The 26,889-nt window shown below is 40.9% G+C and overlaps 1 protein-coding gene across 1 annotated transcript; it reads left to right on the forward strand.

Moving 5' to 3' along the window:
• Positions 1 to 1,095: 1,095 nt before the first annotated feature.
• On the forward strand, positions 1,096 to 25,276 carry OC90 (otoconin 90). Its single transcript, XM_075417223.1, has 17 exons — positions 1,096 to 1,112; positions 2,835 to 2,863; positions 4,025 to 4,117; positions 7,726 to 7,791; positions 8,013 to 8,072; positions 8,343 to 8,517; positions 12,369 to 12,481; positions 13,913 to 14,041; positions 15,553 to 15,594; positions 16,010 to 16,066; positions 18,344 to 18,394; positions 18,713 to 18,769; positions 20,685 to 20,834; positions 21,195 to 21,293; positions 23,130 to 23,304; positions 24,369 to 24,475; positions 24,966 to 25,276. Exons 1-17 carry the CDS (start codon positions 1,096 to 1,098, stop codon positions 25,274 to 25,276), a joined length of 1,731 nt encoding a protein of 576 aa, XP_075273338.1.
• Positions 25,277 to 26,889: the final 1,613 nt, after the last annotated feature.

A 26,889-nucleotide genomic window follows, 5' to 3' on the forward strand; every position in this document is an offset into this window, starting at 1 on the left:
CTGTGAAGACCTGAGTGAATGACACTTCTGTGCAACTGTAGCTTTTAAATCTCATAAAAACATCTTAAAGCCTGAAGACATGATTTAGAAACAAAAAATCTATATTGTTTCTTGAATTTTTATCAGTAAGTTTTCTGAGGACTCAGGAAGAAGGACAAGAAAACAAGAACATAAAGGGAGAAAACAATTATTAAAGTCAGTTTGACTATCTGGGTTTTTTTAGTTTTGAATAACAAGACTGACATCAACAGAAAAACAGTTTTGGAAAAGGCTCCCCTTCAAAAACATTGCTTTGTTATTATTTTAATGAATTTAATCGACTCTGATCTCCATGCTAAAGGACACTTTCGTGTTTATAATAAATTCTTCTGTGTTTTTCCTGCAGGAACACAGGTTCTTGGACAGAGTGCTAACCTCTCTATAGCATGATAGGCTGTGCCTGGCACTGGGGGTAGGTCACAGCTGTCTCCACTCTATGGTCTTGGAAAGGGCTGAGATCTACAGCTCAAGCATGTTCATGGGGAGAGAATTAGAAGGTGCCACACAGCTATGGGTGTCTTGTGGAAGGAGCTGAGAATAGATTAACGGCACCTGTCCTGAATGGCAACCTTCTTGTCATAGTTGTTTTAAGACTTACTGTTCGGCTTTCCCATGAGAATAATGAAAATTAAAGAGAAAAGCTACAGAAAAAAAGAGAAGGAATGAAAAAGCAAGGCTCCGTGAAAAATGTGAAGACTTTGGCTGCCCTCAAAAAAAATAAAAGATTTTTCATATGCCAAGGTTTTCATTCCTGCAAAGCCTCTGGGCATGTTTGGTAGAAGTACAGAAATGTTGGCGGCATATGGGCAAATCAATATCTCAGAGGGCTCGTGTTTATTATTATGCCCAGTCAAGCTCATTCTGATTTGTCAGGCTGAAAATGTCCATCAAGGCAGTAAAAATGCATTTTGGGCAATCCCGGGAGACTCCAACTGGAAGCACCAAAAGTCACATGAAAATGAATTTTCCTACCATTAAGGCATAATTTCTCCCACGTTTCACCCTTCTGTAAAGTTCCTTGATAGGGTTGGTCACAGAAATGGTGTGACTGGCAACATGTCAGTACTGAATGGGTATAGGATCACAGAATGGTTGAGGTTGGAAGGGATGTCAGGATGTCATCTGGTCTACCTCCTGGCCCATCCAAGCAGGGCCGCCTAGAGGCAGTTGCCCAGGACCATGTCCAGGTGGCTTTGGAATATCTACAAAAGAGGAGACAGGGAGGGAGACTCCACAGCCTCTCTGGGCAACCTGTGCCAGTGCTCGGTCACCCTCACAGTAAAGAAGTGATTCCTGATGTTCAGAGGGAACCAGCTGTGTTTCGGTTTGTACCCACTGCCTCTTTTCACATCCCTGGGCATCCCTGAACACAGTCTGGCTTTGTCCTCTTTTCACCCTCTCTTCATGTATTTCTAGACATTGATGAGATTCCCCTCAGCCTCCTCTAGGTTGAACAGTCCCAGCTCTCTCAGCCCCTCCTCATATGAGAGATGTTCTAGTCCCTTAATCATCTTTGTGGCCCTGCTTTGGACTGTCTCAAGTTTGTCCATGTCTGTGTCCTACCACGGAGCCCAAAACTGGACACAGTACTCCAGGTGCAGCCTCACCGGTGGTGAGTAGAGGGGAAGGATCCACTCCTTCGATCTGCTGGCGATACTTTGCCTGATCCAGCCGACGATACCCTTAGCCTTCTTTGCTGCAAGGGCACACTGCTTATTCAAGTTCTACTTGGTGCCCACGAGGACCCCAGGTCTTTTTCTGCCAAGCTGCTTTCCAGATGGGTGGTCCCCAGTATATATTGGCACACTGGGTTGTAACTCCCCAGGTGCAGGACTTTGCTCTTCTTGTTGAACTTCATGAAGCTTCTGTTGGCCCATTTCTCCAGCCTGTCATGGTCCCTTTGGATGACAGCATGACCCTCTGGTGTATCAGCCCCTCCTCCCAGTTCATGCCAGCTGCAAATTTGCTGAGGGGACTCTCTGCCCAGCATCCAGATCATTAATGAAGATATTAAGCAAGACTTGACACTTGACTGCTGGTGCACACTATTAGTCACTGGCCACCAACCAATCTTTACGCCACTGACCACCACCCTCTGGGCCCCGCCACCCAGTTTTCAACCCACCTCACTGGGCTCATCCAGCCCATGTAGCAACAGCTTCTCTATGAAGGTCTTACGTGAGACGGTGTCAAAGGTCTTTCAGAAGACAATGTAGTTCACAGGGCCGTGGAGGAGCCAAGACTTTTGTTCTGTATTTTTACAGTTCCAAATATGTCAGACATCACTTCTCCATGCTAAAACTCAGTGGATAGTTTGCCTTTGTTGATGATATCTTTGAAGGGTAGCTGTGTCTGACCCTGGCAGAAAGCACACCTTCCCGATGAGAAGAAGCCTTCCCAAAGCTCATTGACTTAACCTTCCCCTGGATTTCACTCAGCTTTGAATCGGAGCCACCACAGATAGATGAGAGCAGCCTTATCAAACCTGAGGAATGCCAGTGTTTAAAGCTGTATAAATTTTCACTCATCTTTCATCACTGAACACTACCTCTTGTAAGCTATTAAAGCCATATTCACATGCCCTAGAGATTTTGTAAGTGATTAATAACAATGAGATGATTGTTATTTAATTACAGCCAAGAGTATTAGGGAAAGTTACCATAGGGTGAATGCTCCTGCAGAACAGACTTCTCAGTATAGGTCCTTTACATGGCTGGAGCTATATTACTAAGATACACTGCAGGCATAATGACTCTAAGGAATCTCTTGGAAGAATTAATTAATAAATGTTGAAGTGGGTTTGATAAAGGAAGGGATCACATGGGTGAGGTATATATCCAAGTGGGTATAAATAACTTAGTACTGACTTTGTTGAAATCCATTTATCCTCCATTCAACTGCTTTCGAATAATATTCCTCAAGGTAAGCCTTTCTAGATCTACTCTATAATACAGGAATCAGGAGGAAAATAAAGTAGAATAAGCTGTTTGGGACTGTGGAGTTGTAGACTAAAGTGTAGGTAAGAGATTTGGGATAGCAGACTTTAAATATTTAAAGCTGTTAGGTTTATAACTTCACTTCCTCATGAAATATTACAAGATTTTTCAATACAAATGAATGCTATATTTGACCTTAGGGGAGCAGATAATCAACAGTAGATACATATTGCAAAACTGATAAATAAATATTAATTTATTTGGTGCTAAAAAACTTCATACTCCATACTTTGAAAGTCTTTCTAAATTTAGGGTAACTAACAGGTGACTGTTGTTCAAAACCAATCTATTACCTGTCATTTAATGAATACTAGTGCAAGGATTTTAGCTTCAGAAGAATTCTTCACACACCTTTCTGCAAGGACAAGCACACCTAGAACTTGAAGATCTCCGAACAATATAGTGTTTGTCATTTGGAAAATATATGACATATTAGATCAGTCTCAACACAGGTTAAAGTAAATGTTTGACTATGAAGTAAGAGTCATTTTTGTGATTTGAATCAAACTAATATCATGGATTGCAGATTAACTCTGTTCAATAGAAGTAATCCCAGAATGTCTTTTCGTTTACATGGAATTTCACAATATCTGCATCTAAATATAATGTGAAGAATTGTTCAAATGCGCTGTTAGATCAAGTAAGATGTGAAAACCGTTTGCAAAACAAACAAAATTTGAAGTACACCATTTTGTTGCTAAATGGACTTTCCTTGTCTATGGTACTTTGGCAGAGCCTGTGGACTCACCTAAAACAATACCAAAATAAATATTATTAGTCAGGTTTATAGAGGATATTGGTAAAATCTGAGGGATACATAAGGCTCAGCATTGCTGTAATACATGCATTTACTATGACAAGGGTAAAAAATGAATTGCATCAAGCAGAAATCTGGTCAGGTTACAAAAGAATGATTTTCTAAGCTGATGTCTTCCCACTCCCAGATGCAAGAGTTAATGTTCTGCCTAATATCTTATTTAACTCAACAGGCATACCAGTCTGCTGTACGACTTCTTGTCTTTGGCTTAAACTAGAAATGTTTGTAATTCTGCTGGTGTCTATGTCAATGGTGTTGTACAGCGGTAAGTGTCAATGTATTTTTATCATCATTTGACATTTATGCCTGAATACTAATTTAAGCATGTGCATTTGGAAATAATCCTTCAGAAGCACTCCTTCTGTCCCCTCAAACCTAGTTATTGAACACCCAAATCAAATAAGTTTATCTATTGCATACTTATGAAACATCTTTTTCTCTGGACTTGTAGTGAAGCAAGAAACATTTAGTGGGCTTAAAAATATGACCAAAAAACTGCAACTTCCCTTCTGCTAGCATTTGGTCATTATTTAAATCCCTTAGACTGTAAGTTACAAGTTACTTATAAGGAGATTCTACTCATTAAATACATCTGTATTGTCTAAATTCTCCAAACCATCAGCGCATTCTGACATATAACTCCTGTTCAACTAAAGCTCCTCCTCCAAATTTTACTATGAATAGTTGTTTTTTTTTTCTTCATATAACTCTGCAGATTATATTGTCGTGTGTGAATGAGCTTCCCCATGACAGCCATGGGCAAACATTTCAAATTTCTGCAGTCCCTGCGCTGTGTAGGAATGTCACGAAGTGTAGCAGTGTGCAGGTGAAAAGAAGAGCTCTTAGCAGGTCTAACACCTTTTCTGGTCGTTCCATGGAGTTATTTCTAAAGGGAAAAGACAGTTCGGCACCTTGGCTTAGACAAAATTCTGCACTGAACTACTTCAACTTCACCAGTTGCCTCTTTGCTAAGGGGCTGCACGCGTTAGAAGTCATTAAAGAAACATCTCTAACACAAAACACATGGGCTAAAACATATCAATGATGATGACCCTTAAAACTCCTACTATACAAATAGAAATCAGTAAGAATATTAGAATTTCCCACTTCAGTGATAGAATGCCAAAATACCTACACTGTTTATTCATAAAAAATAAAGGGGTATTTAGTCCTCAGATGTAAAGGGCACTATATATATTGATAATATCTAGTGCACTTAGAAATATCTGGATGCTCAGAAATTTTTCTGACATCACATTTAACAGAGATTTCCCCCCAAACCTCAGAAGGCCACAGTTTTTAGATTCTTTTCCCCCAGCTAAGTACAATCTGAGCACAAAGATTTAAAATGTTACCAATTTTCAGGTTTGGAGAGGATTATTGGTTTATATTTGTGTGGGATCTATTCTGCTGATCTCTGCTTCAAGACTAAAGCAAATATCTGTGCATCAACTAGCATTTGTGAGGAGCTAATGCGATTTACCTTGAATAAATTAAATAGGTTGGGTTTGCTGCACTCTGACTTTTCCTGGCACAGTCAAATTTTCTGCTCCCCAAGGATTATAATGACTGTGTCCATATGACAACATTTTAATTAGCCAGAATTGCAAAAAACAACTGGAGGTGCATTAATGTTGTTTTGACGGGCTTTTTTCAGAATACACTTCAGAAAAGCATTGTCAGAGTAGCAACAACACAGATACAGTCCAGAAACATTTTTACATGGATCTGAATGTTGAAAGAAATTCTGTGGAGAAGCTGCACAACTGGAAAGCCCAAGAGCTGACATGTCAGACAAGTCTCCTCAGGACAGGTGGCAAGTCATTTAGCAAGTTTTAGAGAGGCGAGAGAAGTTGACCTCTCCAGGGTCTTCTGAGGTTTAAAGGATTGATTTTTGTAGTGTAATCTTTCACTGGCTATACAGGGAATGACATAGGACAAATAGCCCCAAATCATATGATAGCAAAAGAAGAAAAGAGAATAATTCATTGCGAAAGTATTTTCTCTTTGTCCCTCCCCCCCTGCAATTTAAAGAAAATTTAGTAATCTTGTTAGCAAACATTGGCTCATCGATCTTGACTTAGTGACAATTAGAAATGTCCTTCTTAGTAATTAAAGGACTAGAAGAGCCAAAGGTTTACCAAGCTGCTGACGCTGTAGCAGACATTTTTCTCCAGGGGAGCTTCAAACATCTATGTGTTAACTGAGTGTGTGCAAATGAAGTTTGCTGAGAAGAACTAAGTGCAAATGAAGGATGCTGGAGCAATCACAACTTCCAGCAGTTCTGTCATGTGGCTTTATCAATTCTTTCCTCTGTCTCACTTCAGCCTTGTGGGATTGTCATGTTTTTCAAAATTTTGCTGAAAGGACTAAATTATCAATGGCTATTCATCCACAGACACTGAGTTTGAGTCATGGTGTTATGCAGCATGTCAAAACCTGACTCTATATGTGCTTGATAGAACACAGCTTGGGGAACGGGTGTTTGTCATTGCAGAGGAAATACAGGCTTTAAGCCAGAAAATGAGGGACAGTTTTTTCTTTTTAGCAAGCATGTGTACAAATATGTAGCATTCAATGCTATTTATTTTGCAAGGCACACCATTATTTTGCTTGAAACTGAATTCCTCATGGCTGTCAAGCTTTCAACAGCCTTGTTCCAGCTCTGTGAAAGGGCCATCTTTTATTAGGAGACCTTTCCTGGTTTGCAGAAAGCCATCCATTCCCTTCAGACCTGCTGCAATGAAGGACACTTCTGATGGACTGCTGTTCATCTAAAAGCTTTTCGTTGTGAAGCACATCTTCCTACCTCCCTCAATCCCATACCAATCCCGTATGCATATTCTGCCAATAAACTTGAGAAATGAATTGCTGGAGGCATACGACCATCATCATGGACATCTTGTTCACAAAAGATGCAGACATCCTGAGAAGGCCCTTATATATGATCTAAGAATAAGTCCTGTTTTCTCCTAATCCTTTGTTAAACATAGAGTTAAGCCTTCTATCTGAAAAACCCACTACTCTGTTTTACTCTCTTACATCTATATTTGCTGCAGGAAAATGCAACAGTTTAGAAAGATAACTATCAGCTCCTTCCTAGAATCTTTCATAGAGTAAATGGACAGCTTTCCTGATGTCAAATATTCTGAGACATAAACTATGCCATGAATTTAACAGCACTTTTTTCTTCAGTTTTTAGATCCTTGAGCCAATAAATACCCTTGACTTACTATTAAAAAAAAAAAAAAGTCAAGTTTAAATAAATCTAAAGTAATACCTAAGAACAGGGGATAAAAACAGTGAGAGAAAACAAGTATTAGATTTCACCCCAATTCAGGACATGAGAAACAGGAAAAAAATAATGCTGAGGAAGATATACCACAGCATCTTCAAAAGGAAAGAGAGATAAGAAAGAAATAGTAATAGGAAGAGAGGCAACCAAGCAATAGGCAATAAGGACTCAGAAACAAAACCTCTTGAATTCAAAGAAGTGAAGAGCACAGGGTTACAGAGTGGAAACGTTTGGGACAATGAAAGTAGTTGGGAAACTAAAACGATTTTATACAATTCTACTGATTTATCCCTGTGTCCCTGTTCAGAAGAGCGCAGGAATACAAGCGTTAGCACATCCTCACTAGCAATACCTAAGGCTAAGAGAGATTTTTAAGCTGAAGTCCGTGTGACTTGCCAGTATGCTTCTGGGCTTTCCTGGGTGCCAGTGGAGCTAAGTAAGTGTTTCATGGCTTTGATAAATCAGCTTGCTAGTCTAGGAAGGATACCTGTGATGTCATAATGAAGTTATGTTCTGTTTTGTTGTTTTTTTTCTTTATTTTTTAATCTTTTTCTTCTCGAATTTGTTTGCTGAGTTAGGTGGCCAAGAATTGGAGCTGCCAGCATTCCTGCCACAGCTTCTTGATACACCTGAAAGAATCTTGAGTAAGAATGGTTTAAGCTTTACTTTCTGCAATGTTGCATGGCAGTGGGGAACCAGTCGTACTCCAGAAGCATTGCAGGGAATTGTGCTGTTAGCAAATAGCTGGTAACTCATATTTCAAAATGGTTTAACAACTGAAGCATGACCAGGGGCAGTCTGGGGACAGTTCTTGTCATTAATTTTTTTAAAAAGAAGTGTGGTTTGTTTATTTTTTTTCATTTAGACAATGCCACTTTCTTCAATGGAGTCTTTCAAAATGTGGAAAGTGTTGCATTATTTTTTGGTAAGTATGTGTTCCAGTAGTACTTGTGCACTGAACAGAAATCCCGTGGAGTTTGCTTTTCTCTATACCGAAAATGAACAGGCATTTTAGATGCTGTAGATTTCCCCAAAGACTATTATAATACTAAATACTGCTGAGTGTCCAGCATGGCTCAATGTCCCTGTGTTATGGCCTTGCTAAGGCTCTGCATTCACATGAACGTCACCCATGGGTGACCCACACCTGGCTCACCTCCGTTTACCATGCATTTTGTGGCTGTTCTATTTCCAGACTGCCTGGGTTCTCACTTCACCTGGTTACAGTCTATCTTCACTAACTTCCCTGCTCTGCTCAACTTTGTGAACAAAATGAAGTGTGTTACTGGTTTCTGTCCCAGGGATTTTGAAGACTATGGTTGCTCCTGCCGATTTGAGATGGAAGGGCTCCCCGTGGATGAAGCTGATGAGTAAGTCATATCCATGAGATGTCCTCTTCTGCCCTGACTGGCTGTCAGCACCCTCATGCTCTGATGACCTGAAGTGTAACATTTGCCGAAATGATTTCAGGACAGTTGTAAAAATTAGAAGATTTATTCAAAGAGTATGCAAGTCCCACACTACCCAGCTCTGTTTAATCTCGTCATCACTCACTTGCAACATAAATATCTGATATGACCTACAAAAGATAACTTTGTCTGGTTTATCAGCCCTGTCTTGTGTTACTCCTACCTGCTGGTGAGCACTATCTTTTTGCTGGGCCAACACCCCATAACAGTTGCCTTATGGCATGACTTGGAAACAAATGAAATCGAGGTAGTGATAATCTACAGCCCATGACGATCCACTTGCTTCTTTTTTCTCATAGCTCGGAGTCTCTCTCTATTTACCCACACTTCAATGTGGAGAACTACTCCCATCCTACAGGTGAAAGTGGAGTCCCCCACACCTGCATATCATTCCACCAGTGCAACTCTGATGGCACAGCAGGTTTAAACGGGTTGCAAAGAGTGGCCACTAATGCAGCAGAATAAGTTAACACCATACCCATCTCCTTGACATATCTTACCCGGAGGTCTCTGAATTCCGAACAGACTTATGTGAACAAAACCTCATTCATTTCTTTGTACTGGGGATTTCTGTCTCGCATTTAAATTGGTTCCAAAAACTGGAGGCCCTGTTAATAAGGTGAGTGGGAGAGCATTAATCTGAGCAGTGTAGTGGGTTTACAATCTCTCCAAATTCTTGGTGTTGGGAGCTGTGTAATACATCAGCAGTGTAAGTTCATAGTGGACTATAATGAAAATGTTGGCATCTGAGAGGGATTTAAGCATCAACAGAATCAGGTTACAGCTCAGTATGACTTCAAGTGGCAGTTAGGAGGTTAAGTAGATCTTGCCCTGAATACCTGTGTACATGCAGATGTTGTAAGCTGCTGGAGCATCCAGGCACAGAGAAGAGCTCAATGGCTCTTGCCAGTACTATGGACCAGGAAGAAAACCATTCGAACTTCCTTCTGTGCCTTGGAGGGATGCTGCCCAGACCCTGACTGGGCGGGTGAGAAAAAATCTTCTCTCAGGACAGGACAATCGAATGGTTGTTCACTTATGCCAGGAGGAGGCATGAAAAGAAATTCAAAGACAATCAAGATACATCCATGTCTAAACAGAAAAAAGCTTTTCCAAAATGTAATGTAATGCATTAATTCCCCGAGTGAAAACAGGCTTAGAACAGCCTAATGCCTATAGCTAGATGGAAATTAATCCATCCACTTTCCAGAATGGCATGGCTGGGAAAATGAAGATCTAACCCTGCTACTGGAAGAAAGCCATGGGACTTCTTATGAAAGGTTTTCTGAACAATTGTGATGACACGCTGAAACGAGAGCTCGAGTCAGATCAATGGATTGATACCCGAAGAGCTGAGCACCTGGGCTTTTGCTTCACTCAGCTTTGTTTTGATGCTGAGCTGCATAAATATAGAAACAGCAGAACCACCTATCAGCAGTTTTGTCCTGAGAACCGTCCACAGAGTCACTTTGTGTTTACAAATTGGTTAGCAGTCCTGCGGTGAGGTTTCCTTAGCAGCACACCAATCCCAGTGTAGTTTGCAGTAAATGGAGACCGGTTATTGTTTTGCCACCGACACAGATATGCCCTTGGTTCCAGAAGGCCTCCAAACAGGTGGCTGCTATTTGTCTTTTTCAGACACAGTTCCCACAGCATTGCAAAATGGTTTTGCAAACCTCAGATTTTGTCACTGCCTTTTCTGTTCCACAAAAACAGGCTGAACTGTAGGTTTTTAAGGCATTAGAAAATATTTGTGCCCATAAGCCCAACCTTTTCCCATTTCCCAGATTAGCTAATTGTTATATCTAAATTAGGAGCCTAGTCTACCTCCATAGTCCATGGGGAAAGAGAAGCGTGCCCAGAGGGCCATCCATATCTTACAATCCCCTGCTCACAGAGAGAAGGCAAGTACATTTTCTAATTAAATGTTGCATTAAGTGTTGATGTAATTGTGATGCTATAAACAAACAAGAACTGCAGGGAGGATGTATTAGACCTAATTATGCAGTTAGAGGAGCTTTCAGGTGCTGACACCTCACTACACCCAGGCAGAGACAGGAGCGTGTCTTGAGACATTTCATCAGCTGTATGTTTAAAACCCTGCTTCTGATGGAGCTCACAAACTTCAGCTTGACCTCTGCAACAAGGCACAGTAGCATTTGTGGTGTGGAGGAACCATCAGGGCCTCTCTGTTGAATGCTATTTGCCTTCATCTTTGTACAGTACTTTCCTGCAGTGTCCCAGTCCAGGTTAAAGCAGGGAGCAAAACCAGTAACAGGCAGCAGAGACACTGGAGTGCGAGAAATTGAGCTTTGAAACTTCATCAGCTGGGCTAACGCTGTCGATGAGCTTTGATCCTCTGCTGGCTACCTGAGCAAACCTCACTGCTGCTGTCTTTCACCAGGTCAAGAGTCTGATCGTGGTTAGGACTTGGACAGCTTCGCTGGTTGTGAGCACATATTAAATATTGTGCTGATTATTTATTCACGTAGTAAGTGATTAAATGTTAAATGCTTCCTAAATATATGAAGTGAGAAAGTGAATGCATAGCCTAGAAAGGAGCCTGCAAGGGGCAGGTGTTTGTTCCCTGCTCTGATCAGTGCAGGAGTTCTTCTGTCCACCATAGAGTTCAGAACGTACGCAGGGCTGCCGGTGATGTGTAACCACACATTCCCTGTGTCTTTAACAAAAATCTGTCGTGAGCTTAATTAAGGTTAACTCCTTACATCGTGATTGCAAGCTAACCCTGCCTGGTAGCAGATGCTTGTTTTGCGTGTTCATGCTGTCTTTGCATTCGGCATGGTCAAGACCAATGGCAATTCAATACCAGACCCATGTTCAGAGTCCACTTCTCTGAAATGAGTGTATTTCAGTCTAAATCTAACAGCAAGCCCCTGCTTAATTTATGTAACAATCTTCTATGGGGTAAATGCTGACTGAGTGTTTTAGTGGTGTTTCTCATTTATAGCTGATGTCAGTGCACGCAGACGTTGCTGTAATATAGGCGTAGGTAGCTTGCCTGTTCAAAAACAGCTGGAGAAAAGCGGGGACTGATGAAGGGCTTGTTGTTTTAGTTGGCTTTTCATTGCTATTCACAGCTAAAGTGGTCATGCAGGCATTTGGGGTTTGCATGACAGCAGGGGTGTAGGAAAACGCCAGGTTTCTAACCGCCTTTGTTGTGTGGTGCTGGGAGAAATCTGCTTTACTCCAGTGTGACAAAATATTTCATGGCTCCTTCCCACGGCAAAATGGTGCATTTTCACTCTGATTATTGCATAGAATAGGAAGCACAAGAAACAGAGGATAACACTGCATGTATTTATATAGTCTCAATGAGACACAGGGATTCACAAGGTGTTGCAGAGGCATTAACACTCCTGGAGTGCCGGGTTCTGTGTAGTTCTCCAAATCTGCAGTGAGAAAAGTTGTGGCAGGGCTGGAGCCAAGACCTCTAGAGCTGAGCTGTAAGAACTCCGGTACCGTAGAAGGACAGAGCTGTAGGTGTGGTCTTTCACAGCACACAGACCTGTTCCTGCCACTGAGTTTTGCATCTGGCTGTACTTATCCCAGCAGACTGACTCTGCGAAAAGCAGTACTCAGCCTTTCTTGTGTCTCGGGACCACACCAAGGACCTCTTTTTCTCTTCTGGCATCTTTTGCATTCTTGTGTAAGAGTGACACGAAAGCATTGCAGCCTGATCTTGAACTGAAACTGTGTGAACTTTGAGTTATTGAGTTATTTCGGTTTTTCAGCTGCTGTTTCCAGCACCGCAAATGCTATGAGGAAGCAATGGAGATGGAGTGCACATGGGATCCAGCAAAGATTTCTACAGATGTCAGCTGCTCGACTGAAAACCTGACCTGTGGTAAGATTAACCTATCTCAAGAGAGTAATACTGGAGCCTCACCATGACCAAAACATTCATTCTGGTGTATCTACCAAAAGTCATATATAAATTAAGCAGAAACCACCTCCACGTATGGATTTTTAAGGGTTTAAGTGTTCTGCTCAGGGGTGAGTGGAAATTGGAATACGCAGAGGCATCAAAGTCCAGCTAAGCAGGAAAATTGAAGTCCAATAATTCTAAACTTGACAGGGCTTCTCTAATGGGCAGCCTCTTGCTGAGATTTCCCTGACTTTGTGGGACCACGAAGCATTGCTTGAGATATCTCCACACATCAGAAATGCAGTGGATACTGGGGAAAGACCTGAAAAACAGTTCCCTTTTGAACTTCCCTTTTGAAAGCTTCCCTTTTGAAGCCTCAAGGCCTGATTTGTATCCATTTTGAGGGATCAAATTCTTTGTTCACAAGGTCGTATACACTCCTCAGACACAACAGCATCACCAACGAGGGCAGGGACCATGCTGTTACAAGAGGAGCTACCCCATGGAACACTATCACTGTCCTGCCAAGTGTGGAGTGGGGCTCTTTAATGCCTAAACATTTTTAGTATAATTTTTCAGCAAGTATTGACTCTGAGAAAAGACTAAATGCTAGAACATGATTTGAGGATACCAGCATAGAAGAGCAGAATCCCCAAATCAATTCCCCTACAGCTTGTTTAAGCAACAATCTGATCTGATTTCCTTTTCTTGTTTCATATTTAAAAAATTTTTGTTATTTAGGCCAATCCATGAAGGTCCAAGTGCATTTAAACATGATTAGTGCTTTTTAAGCTCTTTTCGTCCTTAATAATCAGAAAACATTTTGTTCAACCCATATCAAATAAATGAAAAAAAAAAAAAGAATTGTCCCCATCAAAAACGAGAACCAAAAATGTGACCGCTCTGAAAGGTCAATATTTTTTTTAAACCCTGAAAGGTAGAAGGTTTTGAAGTAGGAAAATAATATTTCATGGGAAACTAATTTGTATCCTTTATAAGGAGCAAAACACATCTTACATGCAAGGCTTGGCTTGTGGACTATGACTTCTTGAGGTTACGAGGAGCATTTTAGTGAAGTCCATGAAATGTCAAACCAAGTATCGGCTGGGTTAAGTTTTCCATGGAAAAACTGGAGGTGGCAAAGCACTGCTCTGTAGTCCTCACTGCTCTGTAAAATAAACTGACACGGGCAAGAATTCTATTGCCAGCCATGCCAGGCTACATTGGATGGCATTTTGAAAACAAACTGTGTTGGACTACGAAACTCGACTGTGTTTAACGTGAAGATGCACAGTATAAATAGGTTTGCATTCAAAAATGTAGGCACAAACTTTAGAGAGAGGAGAAAGCAGAAGGCGGAAAAGATACTTCACTAGTAACTTGTTCACTTTTTAATTTTATTATTTCCAGATTCTGGGGATCCCTGTGAACAGCTCCTCTGCAACTGCGACAAAGATGCCTTAGAATGCTTTGTGAACGCACATATTAACTCTTCCATGAATGGGCTGGATGTTTCCTTCTGTCCATCTCTGGTTACAGGTAATAATAAGGTTCTGACGGACTGCCTCCTCCTGCCAGATTTTCTGCTGACATCAGATTCGACCCAGCAAGACTGAAGCAGTAGCAGGGTGCTTTCCTGCACTAAATCTGGCAGTATGTCCTATTCCCCGTTTCATGTGTCCTTTCCATTTACTACTACTTAAGTGAATACCAAGAGAGAAGAAGGTGGACTAATTTCCACCCTGGTGCAAGTCCAGGAGAGGTTATCAAGCTGGTGAGGAGGCTGGAGCATATGATGAAAGAGGAGGAGGCTCAGGGGAGATCTTTTTGCTGTCCTCAACACCTAGTGGGGTGTGTAGAGAGGATGGCGCCAGACTCTTCCTGGAGGTACACAGGGACAGGACAAAAGGCAAGAGACACAACTGAAACAGGGAAATTCTGGTTACATACAAAGAATTATCTTTTTTCAGGATGCTCTTGCCAACCCTGTGAGGCTCTTGCTGACCTGAAAGAATGGGTGATACTTGGGGTGATTAGTGACCCACTGAGGTCACTAGCAGGAATGCCAAACTGAAAATATTATCAGCTCAAATCTCCCCTTAAATCATGAAAAAACTAGCTGGAAAAGCAAAAATAGACCCACTTTGTTACTTGGTTTCCATCTTGGAAGGAAAAGTCCTCTCTAAAGATGAAGGGGTTATTTATCTCCATTGTCACACACTGATCTGTACTTTGTAGCTGAAATTACACCCTTGTAAGACTGAATACCTGTCCTGTGGGAACAGGGCTGGATTAAAAACTTAATTCATATGGATTGCAATCGGAGCATGGCAGGGGGAGGACCTTTGAACTCCCAAGTTGAGACAGACGTGCAAAAGCAATGCTAGTTTTCTCAGTCCTTTGGCTCATATTCACCCACCCCAGTGTTAGGGACAGATCTACACATCTATGTCCTGGTTGCATGCATCCCCTCTTGAATAGGTCAAGAAAGAAGAAAATGCCACAGAAAGGTTTGCATCAAAGCCAGAAAATCATTTTGTGTAAGCTGGTAATCCTTCACTGGGATCAGATGGCTCTCATATAAAGTATGGCAGTTCCAACACATTATAAATACCGGGGAAATTGTTAGGTGCTAACAGGGAAATCATACTGCTTTTACCACTTCTGATAAAGATAGACTCAAGTCTAGCTCACTGAATACCTCCACTAATTTTAGGCTCCTGATTACATTTCTTAATGGAAAAAAAAAATCCTTTGAATGAAACATTTTTATTTAGTGTTCACTGATATTATCTTTCTGTGCAGCTATTCTGTCCAGCTCAGGCTTTAAAAAAAAAAAAAAATCCTACCTGACAATTTTCTAGGAAAAGGATTTTGATAGTTTCTTTATTACAGAGAAAAATGTGAATGAAATAGGGATATATTTGCCTAAACCTTTGCTTTAATAGGAATAAATTCAATGAACTCCTGATTTGTTGTAATATTCAGATGAAACAGTGGCAACCCCCGTTCTCACACTTTAGTCTATGACAGAGCTTTCTCCTTTTCAGAAACAACCCGCGAGAGAGAGCTGACAACAATTCACATGGAGGGTATGTCCTTATCTCTGCAATTTTTTGACTGCAGTATATTAAATCAAGATAAGTTTATACTCAGAAAAATGCCATGAGTATTTCGGAAGCTATGAATTCCTTTCTGAGAAGCAAAGACAAGTTTTAGCAAGACATCAAGATATGAAAGGAAGAGAAATTATACAGTATGTTGCCAAATAGAATTTAATGTCAGCAGTGAATAAACATTAAGGTAGGATTTTAATTCTGTTATGTAATTATCGTTAATGAGGCCTGTATTTGCCATATTCATAACATATAACTGTACAAAAATCTTCTTAGCAATGTATTTAGAAACAAGTTCCATTCTGATGACTCTGATCCTGTTCTGCCTAGACCCTGTCTAACACATCCTAAGGCACCGCTCTCCGGAGTAAGAATGCTTTTATTTTTGCAGAGCTCCTTCATCACGGGAGTGACAAAACCCAGGCTGCAACTGTATCCATGGAAGAAGGTTTGCAACTTACAGTGCAAGAAGCACTGTTTTCAGCTCACAGCAACTGAAAAGATAAAATACAAGCATAATTTGTTTGCTTTCTTTCTGCCCTTCTGAAAAGACTGATATAAAAGTAGATGTAATGTTTTGGTGACTGAATTCAAGACTGAATGAGAAGGTGCAATTTTTCAATTTGTGCATGTGATGTGCTTAACTGGTGCTTACAGTAAGTTTCCCAGGGGCTGAGAATGAGCACTCTGCGACAAAACTCTTTTCATCCTAACAGACTTTTTCTTTTTTTGCTTGGGAACACAGGTTGCAGCAGGTGAGCTGTCTGGCAGAGACGTGCTGTGTGGGTGCCAACCACCGGACCCACAGCCAACTGCACGTAAAAGAGACATTGAATTTTACAAGATCAAGCAGTAGCATGGGGAAAAGTTGAGCATGGTTTGTTGCAAATGAACTGGCAGTTTGGTGGTTTACTTACTTGCAGCGTAGAGATTCCCGTTGAAGTCCCTTTCATTCTGGTGCCTCTTGGGTGAGTTCCTAAACCACCAGACCAATTGGTTCTTCTGACAATCTTCATTTCTGCTGCAATCAATAGCTATCTTATTCAGCAATGGATGCTTGCAAAATCTTATTGCCATGGTATGAGAGAACTATTCTGTTCCTACCTGCATGGTGTGCTCTACAACACAAGAGGTCATGGAGAGAGGTCATCCGAAGCCCTGGGTGGCTTTGGGAGGGCACACTGAGTAAGTGAGGGCCAGGTTGTACAGCAGTGAAATCCAGAAGACCAGTCTTAGACTATCCACTGCCTGATTTAGCTGACGCATTCTTGTGATGTGGCCCCACCACACGCAAAGCCGTACTGTCATGTACAGAGACCCCGTCTCTGCCAAGCACACAAGCAATGTGCAGAGGACGTGCGTGACCAAGCCACTGCTCAACTCCCAGAAACTCAGGGGTTGTTTTGTGGGAATGGGGAGAGGTGGAAAGTTGCATTTTTTGAGAACTTAAGAACCTGGTTTTAATCTGTAGTGTGCTCTTCTGTGTTTCTCCAAGCAAGTCATTACCCTAAGTGTGAATATGGAATAATGCAAAACCATATGGATTTTTTTCTTTTTTTTCTTTTCTCTTTTTTTTTTTTTTTTTAAGAAACAATGTTTCAGACTTCAACTGTTTTTTTCACTTAAAAAAAAATGCCACACGCATAGAGGCACCTATCTGAAAAGGCTTTATGCTGAGTGTAAGCACTGGTTGTTCCTTCATACCTCTCCTATACTATCAAGGTGGGATTTTTACCAAGTATTTCTTGTTCTTGCCTAACTGCTCCACTCTGCGTTCATATTTTTCTAGTTGCTGGTGGGAGGCTTGGTAATAGAAAACAGAGAACTCCTGAAGGAGTGAGTGCACCTGTATTTGCACATCTGTAGCAATCTTCTACTTCCCAAAGAAATGATTACTTGTGCTCTCTAAAGAGGCATAGTTCATCTTAAGACTCAAAATATTTTCAGAGAATAAAAAACCATATTAGAAATTTTAGAAAGCTGAAAATGTATCACAGACAACATATCTAGTCAGACTTTGAAGGAGATATTTTGAGAACCATTTACCATTCAGCTAGCTGTCTCCCCATTTAAGCCCATAGGAACTTCCATTGACAACTGTGGGAACTGCCTTAAGCCGACGCTAAGTACTACTCAGAAACTTGTTCAGAGGCAAAGACATTCTTCCTCACATTACAACACCCTAACAACAGACAAAAGGATGCAGGGATTACTTTTTTTTATAATTTATATATTTATAATTTATCAAAATATAGCTGATGATGAATGAAAAAAGGTTATCATGTAGGTAAATAAATTAGAGATTAGGGAAGTGTTTGGGCTTGTAGCTGTCCGTCCGCACTTGACTTTCAATGCAGGCAAACCTGAGGTGTTCACGAGGAATGTGGCACCCTTCTCTGCACAACACTGAGATTTTAGAACTAATTCTCTTTACTGTATTTGTCTGTCAAATGGATTTAATATTGAATTTGCCACTTCATTCATGCCTCTGCTGTTTCTTTGTTAGTGTAAAACACATTATCTGAATGCAGCAATGAGATTATTTTATCAGTATCACTTTGTCTACAACAACCAAAGCACTGCAGAGATAAACGGGCAAACGTCTGTATGTGAAACACCTGGGTCTTCCTGCTTGAGGAAAAAAGCTTTTCTCAGCAGCTTGACATCTCATAAGAGTCTGTGCTGGCAACTTGTTTTCTGAGTTTACATTTTCTGTCTTCAACAGTGAATTCTTTTGAGCCCAGTGATATGGTTCTGGGGACTTCCAAAGCCGGAGGTAAGTGTCTGATTACGCTTTTGTTGATGAATCAGTCCCTCCCTCACCTCCAGGTGAAAACAGATTTTGGTTTAGGAAGCTCTGTGGTGTCAGACGCAAACATCTGCAACTTGGGATTTCTGGATCATACCCCTAGTTCTTCTGCTGACTTGCACATCCCCGAGCAAACCATTTCTCCTGATGACTGTCTTAATAAAACAAGGCTAATAGTGATGTCTGGTTGAGCTTTATCATGTTTTCAGTATAAGTCACTGTAGAAATGCATTGCAGAAATAGAGCAGGTAGGTCACTACCACAATGCCTCTGTTTTTTGTGCAGTTACCACAAGGGACCACAGAGGTACAGCTTCTCCTCCCTCCGTCCCTGCGATAAAAGGTCAGTCACTCTCAGCTTTCCTTTTCCTTCAGCTGACACAGGAATACGTCATCTAAAAGCATCACAGTTAAAAATCTGTGCATGGTGACAACAGGGCTGCTGGAGGAACAAATTTAGATCAGGGTCAGACAGCAGATACACAAACAATAAAACCAGACTGAGAAGTATTTGCTGTCCCTTGCCTCCAGCCACTCATTTGCACTCCTCCTGCAAGCATTTGTGAAAACCTCTTCATATAAGTTCTTCCAAGATAATGGTTGGTCCTTTAAATTACATTCATAGTATCTGCTATGCCAGAAGCATTCATTTTGATTTTGTGTCATCTTTTATTATAAAGAACTTCACAGAATTCTTTCCCAGTCTAAAACCTGCTTTAGCTTTTGCAGTTATTATTGCTTTGAGCACAGCCATACCAGTAGCTACAGCTAGAAGTGGAGCACCCGGGTAGACTTGGACATTTTCTGTGGCTCCTTTTTTGTAGAAAGGATCATTCAGATGGACTGAAATGCACCAGAAAAATGTCAAGGAACACTGAATACTGAGAGTAGACAGTAGTCATTTTTTGCCTTGATTACTGTCTGGACCGTGTCTCCCACTCGAGTACAGAAATAGGGCATTCCTGTACCAAGCACTGGTCAGTACCACCAAATGTTCCCCTCCATGAACTTGCACGTACCAGAAACTCCGCGTGTTGTGCTGGAGGTCTGCATGGCTCCTGGAAGCTTATTTGTAATATCTATTCTTAGCCTAGTGCAGAATTTCCCAAACTCTAGTTTTATTTTCTACATCTAGCAGGAATCGCTTTCATTTCAACACATCACTGTCAAACAAAGTGGTCCAAAACGTGCCTCTTGCTAGCTATTAGAACTAGTGTGCTGCTGTTGCTCTCTTTCTGCAACCTTTCATGGTCTTCTTTGTGTTCTTAGCAGTACTTACCTTTTTTTAAAATCTATGCTCTTATCCTTTGACAGATTATTTTCAATACACACTAAAAACAGAACTTCAAAGGAACAAACTGAATGAATTTAAGTTTAATCCACTTAACTTCAGCCAAGGAATTTAAAAGGAAAGGGTTTAAAAATGTGGAGAAACATGTTCACTAGTATTTTCAAAGTATTTTGCTTTTGAAATTCCACATTCTTCATCTTCATATTTAGAAAAAATGAAACCATTTGATTTTCATTTGATAACAGTATTTTCATTTACAAGGTAGTTTTATAAAAAGCAAAAGTTAATAAAGAAAGAAAAAAATGTCAAGTAAGCCCAAAATTAAACAAAACATTTCTAGTCAACAATAAAGCTTCAGGTAATCTAAAAATAAATGCCAATTTAATTTTTAGGATAAAGAATTTCCTTAAAATTTTGCTTCTGTTCATCCTCCACTTATTTTCTCCTTAATGTTTGCTTGTGGTTACAATGAATAAAATCTGTCAGCTGCCTAGCTCTGCATCAGTCAAATCATTTTCTACCTTCCCTAATGTTGCTATCAGTTTTGGTACCCTCATGTGAATGGACACCTTTTTTTTTAGCAATTTACTCAGAAAATGACTTCTCACCTGCACTTTATCTCCCAGTATGGCTGACTAATCAGTAACCCATAATGATTTTCGGCAACTGGCACAGCTCATTACTGCAGTATGCAATATATAAAATTTAAAAAAAAATCAGTAGCTTTACTGATCCTGTTTAACCAGCACCTTGTCTTCTGAAAGGAAAGAAATGTGAAGAAACATGAAGAAATGACCAGTGTGGGTACTCTTTGCTTTTCTAATCTTCATTTTGAATTTTTTTCTCTATGACCATCAGTTCACACAAGTTATGCCTGAGGATATTACTCTGACTCACTATCTAAAATGAAAATCTTGCTGTTTACTGATCCATGTCTTCTTCCACTTTCCTCTTTCTGCTTATTCAGAAGAGGATGGATTTATGGAAGCTGCGGTCCCAGTGGGAGAGATAACCACCTCGCCAGCCTCATTCCCAGGAGATACTAACTCATTGCAAGCCAAAATTGTCCCCACCGAGAAGATTCCTGCAGGCACGTCTGCAAGGACAAAAGACAAAGGCAAGTAAAAACTGAATTACACCTATTATGATTTACAGCACTCCCCTATTCCTGTTTCCAGCAGTCTGAGGATTCAGCATTTTTCACAGACAGGTAGAATAACATTATTTTATTCTTAAATCTGGACAGACTGTATAGAATACAGGGTGCACAACACTGACTGCACTGGAAAGGGCAGTTCACTGTCAAACACTGACCAGGAAAGCTTAACTTACCATTAATAAACAGTCTTCCAACTCTGAATTAACCAAATGTTAGAAGACAAGCAATTGATTGTGGTTCAGATTATGCACTTTTGGACACACTACTGAAAGAAGAGTTTACCTTTGCAAGTCTAATCTATGCATACGTCATCTCCAGAGACAAGCCCTGCAGCGCGTGGCCAGAGCACAGCTTCCTCTGGAATCGCTCTGGGACTGGTGCTGTCTGACACGGGACCCCATGAACCTGAAGGAAAAGGTAAGTGACCTTTTTTTGCCCAGTTATGTCTAATGACATATTCTGCTACCTCTATATTAAAAGGTAGGTATAGATTACATATAAAGATTATAGTTATTCTAAACCAGTTAGACAATCACATACGTATTGGAATTTACAAGAACATCAGGGGATTTTTGCAGCTATCTGCAAAAGCTTCCAACAGTTTAGCCTCTTCCATCAACGTGCTGTCATTAACCCTTACAAAAACTATTTATGATTAGGTTATAACTATCTTTTTCATACAGTACAATGTCTAAAATGAGTTCAGTGAACATTTCCCCCTGCTTTTGTTTATAGGCAGCACTTAAATCACATCTTTGAGTTACTTTCTTTTACAAGCAGCAGAAGCAATAAAAGGAACTTCCCCTGCTCCTCACTCTGACCTCTTGCCAAAGTCTTGCCAGAGTTGGGCACCTTCTCACCCTTTCTGATTATGTTCCAGCTCCCACCCAGAGTTCACAGAGACCCCAAGACATTTCAGACCTGTCACTGCTGCAAATCCACACTCACTGATTGTTCCATCCACCTTACTAGGCTTCCCAATGGAGAGAAGCGGTCCAGAACTGGAACAGAGCAGACATGAAAAATCAACCCAACCTTCCGTCAAATTGGAAAATTCGATAGAATATATCAGCTTTTAGAGTGTGCATGTCAGTGCATGAACCTGGGCTTTGTTCTCTTTGAAATAACATGAGTGAGCAAAGCAACCAAACAGGCACATGGGCAGAATTTCCTGCTGGGGGAAGTAATCCAGGGCTGTCCCTGGAAGAAGTTGGGAGAGTCAGCCTAGAGCTGCAGAAGGGAAGATGGGATTGCTCATGGGAGCAAGAAGGATGCCCAGAGAACAGCAGCCTGCCCTCTCTCTCCCCCAACCGAACCAGCAGCCCTTCAAGTCCTTCCTCCGGCCAAATCCCAAAAGAGCCCCCCTTGACATTGTTTTCCTGACACAGAACACACTCTTCTCTCAAACTTTAGGGATAATTCCCAGAATATCAGTTCTTCCTGAGTGGGTGAAGCCAAAGAGACATTAGAGCTGGGACACAGAGATGCCAAGACCTCAGCAGAACAGTAACCATTAAGGCAAATTGCTCCTGTGTTTAGCGTCACAGCTCTAACTGAATTGCAGTCAAAAATTGTGAATGTGATAATCCAGAGTGGTCTTCCCTGGTTTGTAAAATCAGGAAACAATTCTTTTTGAAGTGAAAATCCAGAATCTTTCCTTTGGGAAAGGTATACTACTACTGATTGCCCTGTGACAGTAGCCAAGCTTTATTGGGACAATTGTTGCAAGCATACCATAAAGGAATCATGCACACTTTAGTGCTTGTACACCTTTAGTGCCAGATGGAAGGTATTTCAAATGAAAAAATAAAAGTTATTGTTCCTTCCAGCACAATATAGTCATTGCCCAGCTATCAGTGTGCAAGCACAAGAGGTTTGGACTCTATTTTCCGAACTAGCTGAGACTGAAGCTAGTGAATACTCAGCTAGGTTTGAATATTTTAGAAGAAAAATTAACTACAAATGGTTACTCTAAAATTACTCTCTGTGCAATCCAGTTTGACATGTAACTTGTATCTTCATAGGGATCTCTCTTCCCTTTCAACATTCCCGTCTGCCCCCCACCCCCCCCCGCCCCCTTCTGCTGTCTTGGTCAGTAGTATTCTAAGAGTTCATGGACTGGAGCAATAATTCGGAAATCATAAAATATTGTCTTTAAAAGTTTCTGGTAGCTTTGAAAATGCTTCTGTCATCACAAGAGAGCCCCCAGTCAGTGAAAGCACGATGTGTCAAATAACATTTTTTGCTTTACAGTGTGTGAGCGATTAACCTTTCTGCAAGAGAGAGGAAGTGGAAGAGTGAAGAGGGAGCTGCCCCAGCTAGGAGAAATGCTGTTCTGCTTAACTGAGCGATGCCCAGAGGAATTTGAGTCTTACGGTTGCTACTGTGGCCAAGCAGGAAGAGGTCACCCTGCTGATGCACTGGACAGGTGTGGGCTCTTCTGTAACCTGCCATTAACTACGGGTATTACCAGGGTGCCTGTGGACCAGCAAAGATGAGTAGACCTTCTGCTGGGCCTTGTATAGCTGCATATCTGCAGTCAGGCCACATTTTGGAAAAAAAAAAAATTCTGCTTAAATACATAAAACATGAAATACTCTAATGCCACTAAGGCAAATTCTATTACTGTCTCAATGTTTTGTAAAGGTCTTATTAACTCAATTAAAATAAGAAAGGCGAGCGATGGGAGGTAATTAGAGCAGAAGAAAGGGTGTATCAAGAGAGATTAGGATAAAGGTTGCTGGAAACTTGGCTAAGAGATGGTTTGGAAAGAGATTTATGAACAGAATTGCTAATGTACATCTGTGCCACAATGTCCTGCTGAAGTACAGCTCGAGAGAGACCTGCCGCAGCCAACTGTGTGCTGCCGTGGTACAACTCACAACAAGGAGTAATTCTAGAATAATGCAGGGAATTCATCCAAAGCAAAGAAGTCTCATTCAAAAATGAGTGCTGCATTTACAATTAAAAACCTCTCCTTGTGTGGAAGTCCCTAGCAGCTGAGGCCACACCAGGTCTAAGTTTAGCACTTGGTACAGAGCACACACAATTTTCCTCCACCTGCACACAAACAAGACTGCCTGAGGATGATGAAGCAGACTATGTGAAGGCAAGTCAAGGCTCTGGCTATCAGGATGCAGTTTTCAGATTTTCAGTTAACAATATTTGACAACTTGAAGACACTTCTCACAGAGGATTAGGTCATAGTTACGATTATAATTATATATCTTAAAACGAAAACAAAACCCACCAAAAAACTACGGCACTGTTAAGCAAACGATACTTACGGAATAAGGAAGGAAGCTGTGAGGTACAGAAGGAGAGTAGGAACAGATATTTTTTTCCTTCCTTATGGAAAAGATTTTTCCATGATATGAAAAATGAATTTCCCAGTTTTAGTGAGCATTGAAAATAAATAGATAAAATAATTACAAGTGCTCTGTGATGCGGGAAGAGTAAGCATTTTTCAGTTGCACCTACTGTTTATTTCAGGTGCTGCTTCTCTCATCACTGTTGTATGGAACAAGTTAAGAAACTTGGATGTAATGCAGAAAGAAGCTCAAGATCTGAAGTCGTATGTTTTGACCATAAGCCAAAATGTAAGTTTGGATTAAAGGAAACTTTATATATCCTGATGACAGGGTATCAAAGCATTACCAGCTGAATGCCACCATGCCTGTGAGCTGATAGAGCTGAGTACACAGAAAGAAAAATTCAGGTTACGAAATGTTGGCAATGCTTAACTGTAAACCCGAGCTTTTTTCTTAGTTGAGACAAAGCTTATTACACCACTGTGTATGATATGACCAGGTCAGGCTGAGAAAGCTACATTCAGATATTTTATGACTGGAGACGGAAGTCAAAATTTAGTGTCTTTACGTTCACAAATTCAACCAAAGCCAGTCAGACCTTCAACTGCCCAGTTCCTTGGTGTCAGGCTTATATTTTGATGATTAAAGGTGAATTTGGAGACTAAAATTCAAGGCAGATTTGAAATACTTACTTTCAAAAGCTTATCTACCCATGGCAAATTACATATTGACTAATTGTAACTGCTTTCAAACATTAATTCCTGAACTTTTTTTTAAGGTATTGGTTGGAGCATGTGTGAGAAACTACTGTGTGCTTGTGATAAGACAGCAGCCGAGTGCATGGCTTCTGCCTTCTTCAATGAAAGCCTTAGGTTTCCACACTCGCAAGAGTGCCAAGAGGAGGAAGTGTTCTGTCAAAGGGGCTCTTCTGAAAGGCCTTCACCCGGCACAGAAATGGGCACCAGGATCTCCAGCTCCGAGGAGAGCAGTGAGGAGGAAGATCCAATGCGAAGCGTTTTAAGAAGAGCAAAGAGAGAGATCCGCCTTCCCGTTGGAAACAGCAGAACCACGCAACGTGAAGGCAGATAACCAACCACCACCACGCGCCTGAGAAACGGCACGGAGTCTTTCACAGTCAGCCACTGTGTACTTTACTCTTCTCACGCTACAGGCTGCCTTACACTTTCCAGCACACAAATGATGTAATCATAGACTAGACATTAATTGTTAGGCTGTGTAACTCCTTACTATAGAGAAGTTGGCACTATGGACCATCTATTTAGGTCCGATGCCACCTTAAATAATTGTTTGACTGTATTCTGTACAATTTCATTTGATTTCTTCATAAAAACTGTTCTGATCAAAGACTGATTTTTGTTAACTGTGTAGTTGGTTCAGACTGGATCTTGCTGATGGTGGCTCAGTATTTCAGGTTTTTAATTAAATTAATCTGCAACTACTCCAGCTCCTTTTGCAGCTATTCTTCCTTTACTGTGCTTAGCACAAAACACCCAAATGAAAAGCTAAGGTAATTACACGAAAATCAGCTCCTTCTTCCCTTTCTATCTAACTGCAATCTTCAGCCCACGGAGTTTCTGCTGGTCAGCCAGACCATGACAGTAACAGACACATTCATTGCCCCATAGCTGTATATTATGCACGGTCATCTCCAGTTATGAGAGATTTCAGGATACTAAAGGGAACAAATGTAAAGGTTCTGCTGCCTGGAATCAACTAAAGTTAACGTATTCTGTAGTATGTAATGTAAAGCTAGAACAATGCTTTTTGCATTTTTGCCAAACCCAAGTTTTTCTTCTTTTTTTTTCCAAATTCACCACTCACAAGGTTCACCAGTTATCACGAGTTATCAGACAGCAGCAGTATAAAAGGATATGTACATCATTTTACTTGATAAGGTGCTAATTCAGACTACGCATTGATCATAAAACATTGCCACGAGAAATAAAAATGCTAGAACACAACTACTAATAACAAAGCTAAACAACAACAAAAAAATAATGAGCTAGGGTCAAAATTACTAATAAGATTGTCACTTTGATAGGAAAGATGCATGCGAAGGTATAATCTTTATATGTTTTTCTCATTAGATTTCAGGTGTATATCACACAACAGTGCAAATCTGCTTCACCTCAGAAGGTGACCTGCCCAACACAGCATGCAACATCTTACTCAACGGGATTACTGATAGTTCCACACTTTCGCTGCGCATGCATTTGCAAAATCAAAAACATACCAATCAGGTACTTCCTTCGTAAGAACACCCAATTGTAGGAGTGAAGGTTTGACTTCTCGAGCAAAAGCAATCATATCATTTTAACTTGACTGACCATTCATCTGCTGACCTGCTGCAACTGACTTCATGCTGTGTTTGCATCACTCCTGAGATCTTTTAAAGGTTAGATTAGTGATTCCCACTCTTCAGTTGAATCATACTGGCGTTGCTTCGTCTTATTCTCTTCAACTGCATCCCTGACTCCTAGTACCGTATTTCACTCCCTCGGAAGCAGTAACAGCACCTAACTCTCACCAGCAGCTTCCCCAGTGCTGAGAGAAACAGACCACAACGCCCATCACCACCACCTCCGAGTTCAGAGTTTGGGTTCAGTTCTGCACTGCGTTTCAGCATAGCTTCCCAGGCATCTCAGAAACTAGAACCAGAAACCAAAACAAGGTGGCTTTAC

The sequence above is a fragment of the Opisthocomus hoazin genome, chromosome 3 (assembly GCF_030867145.1).
Source record: "Opisthocomus hoazin isolate bOpiHoa1 chromosome 3, bOpiHoa1.hap1, whole genome shotgun sequence".
Lineage (NCBI taxonomy): Eukaryota > Metazoa > Chordata > Aves > Opisthocomiformes > Opisthocomidae > Opisthocomus > Opisthocomus hoazin.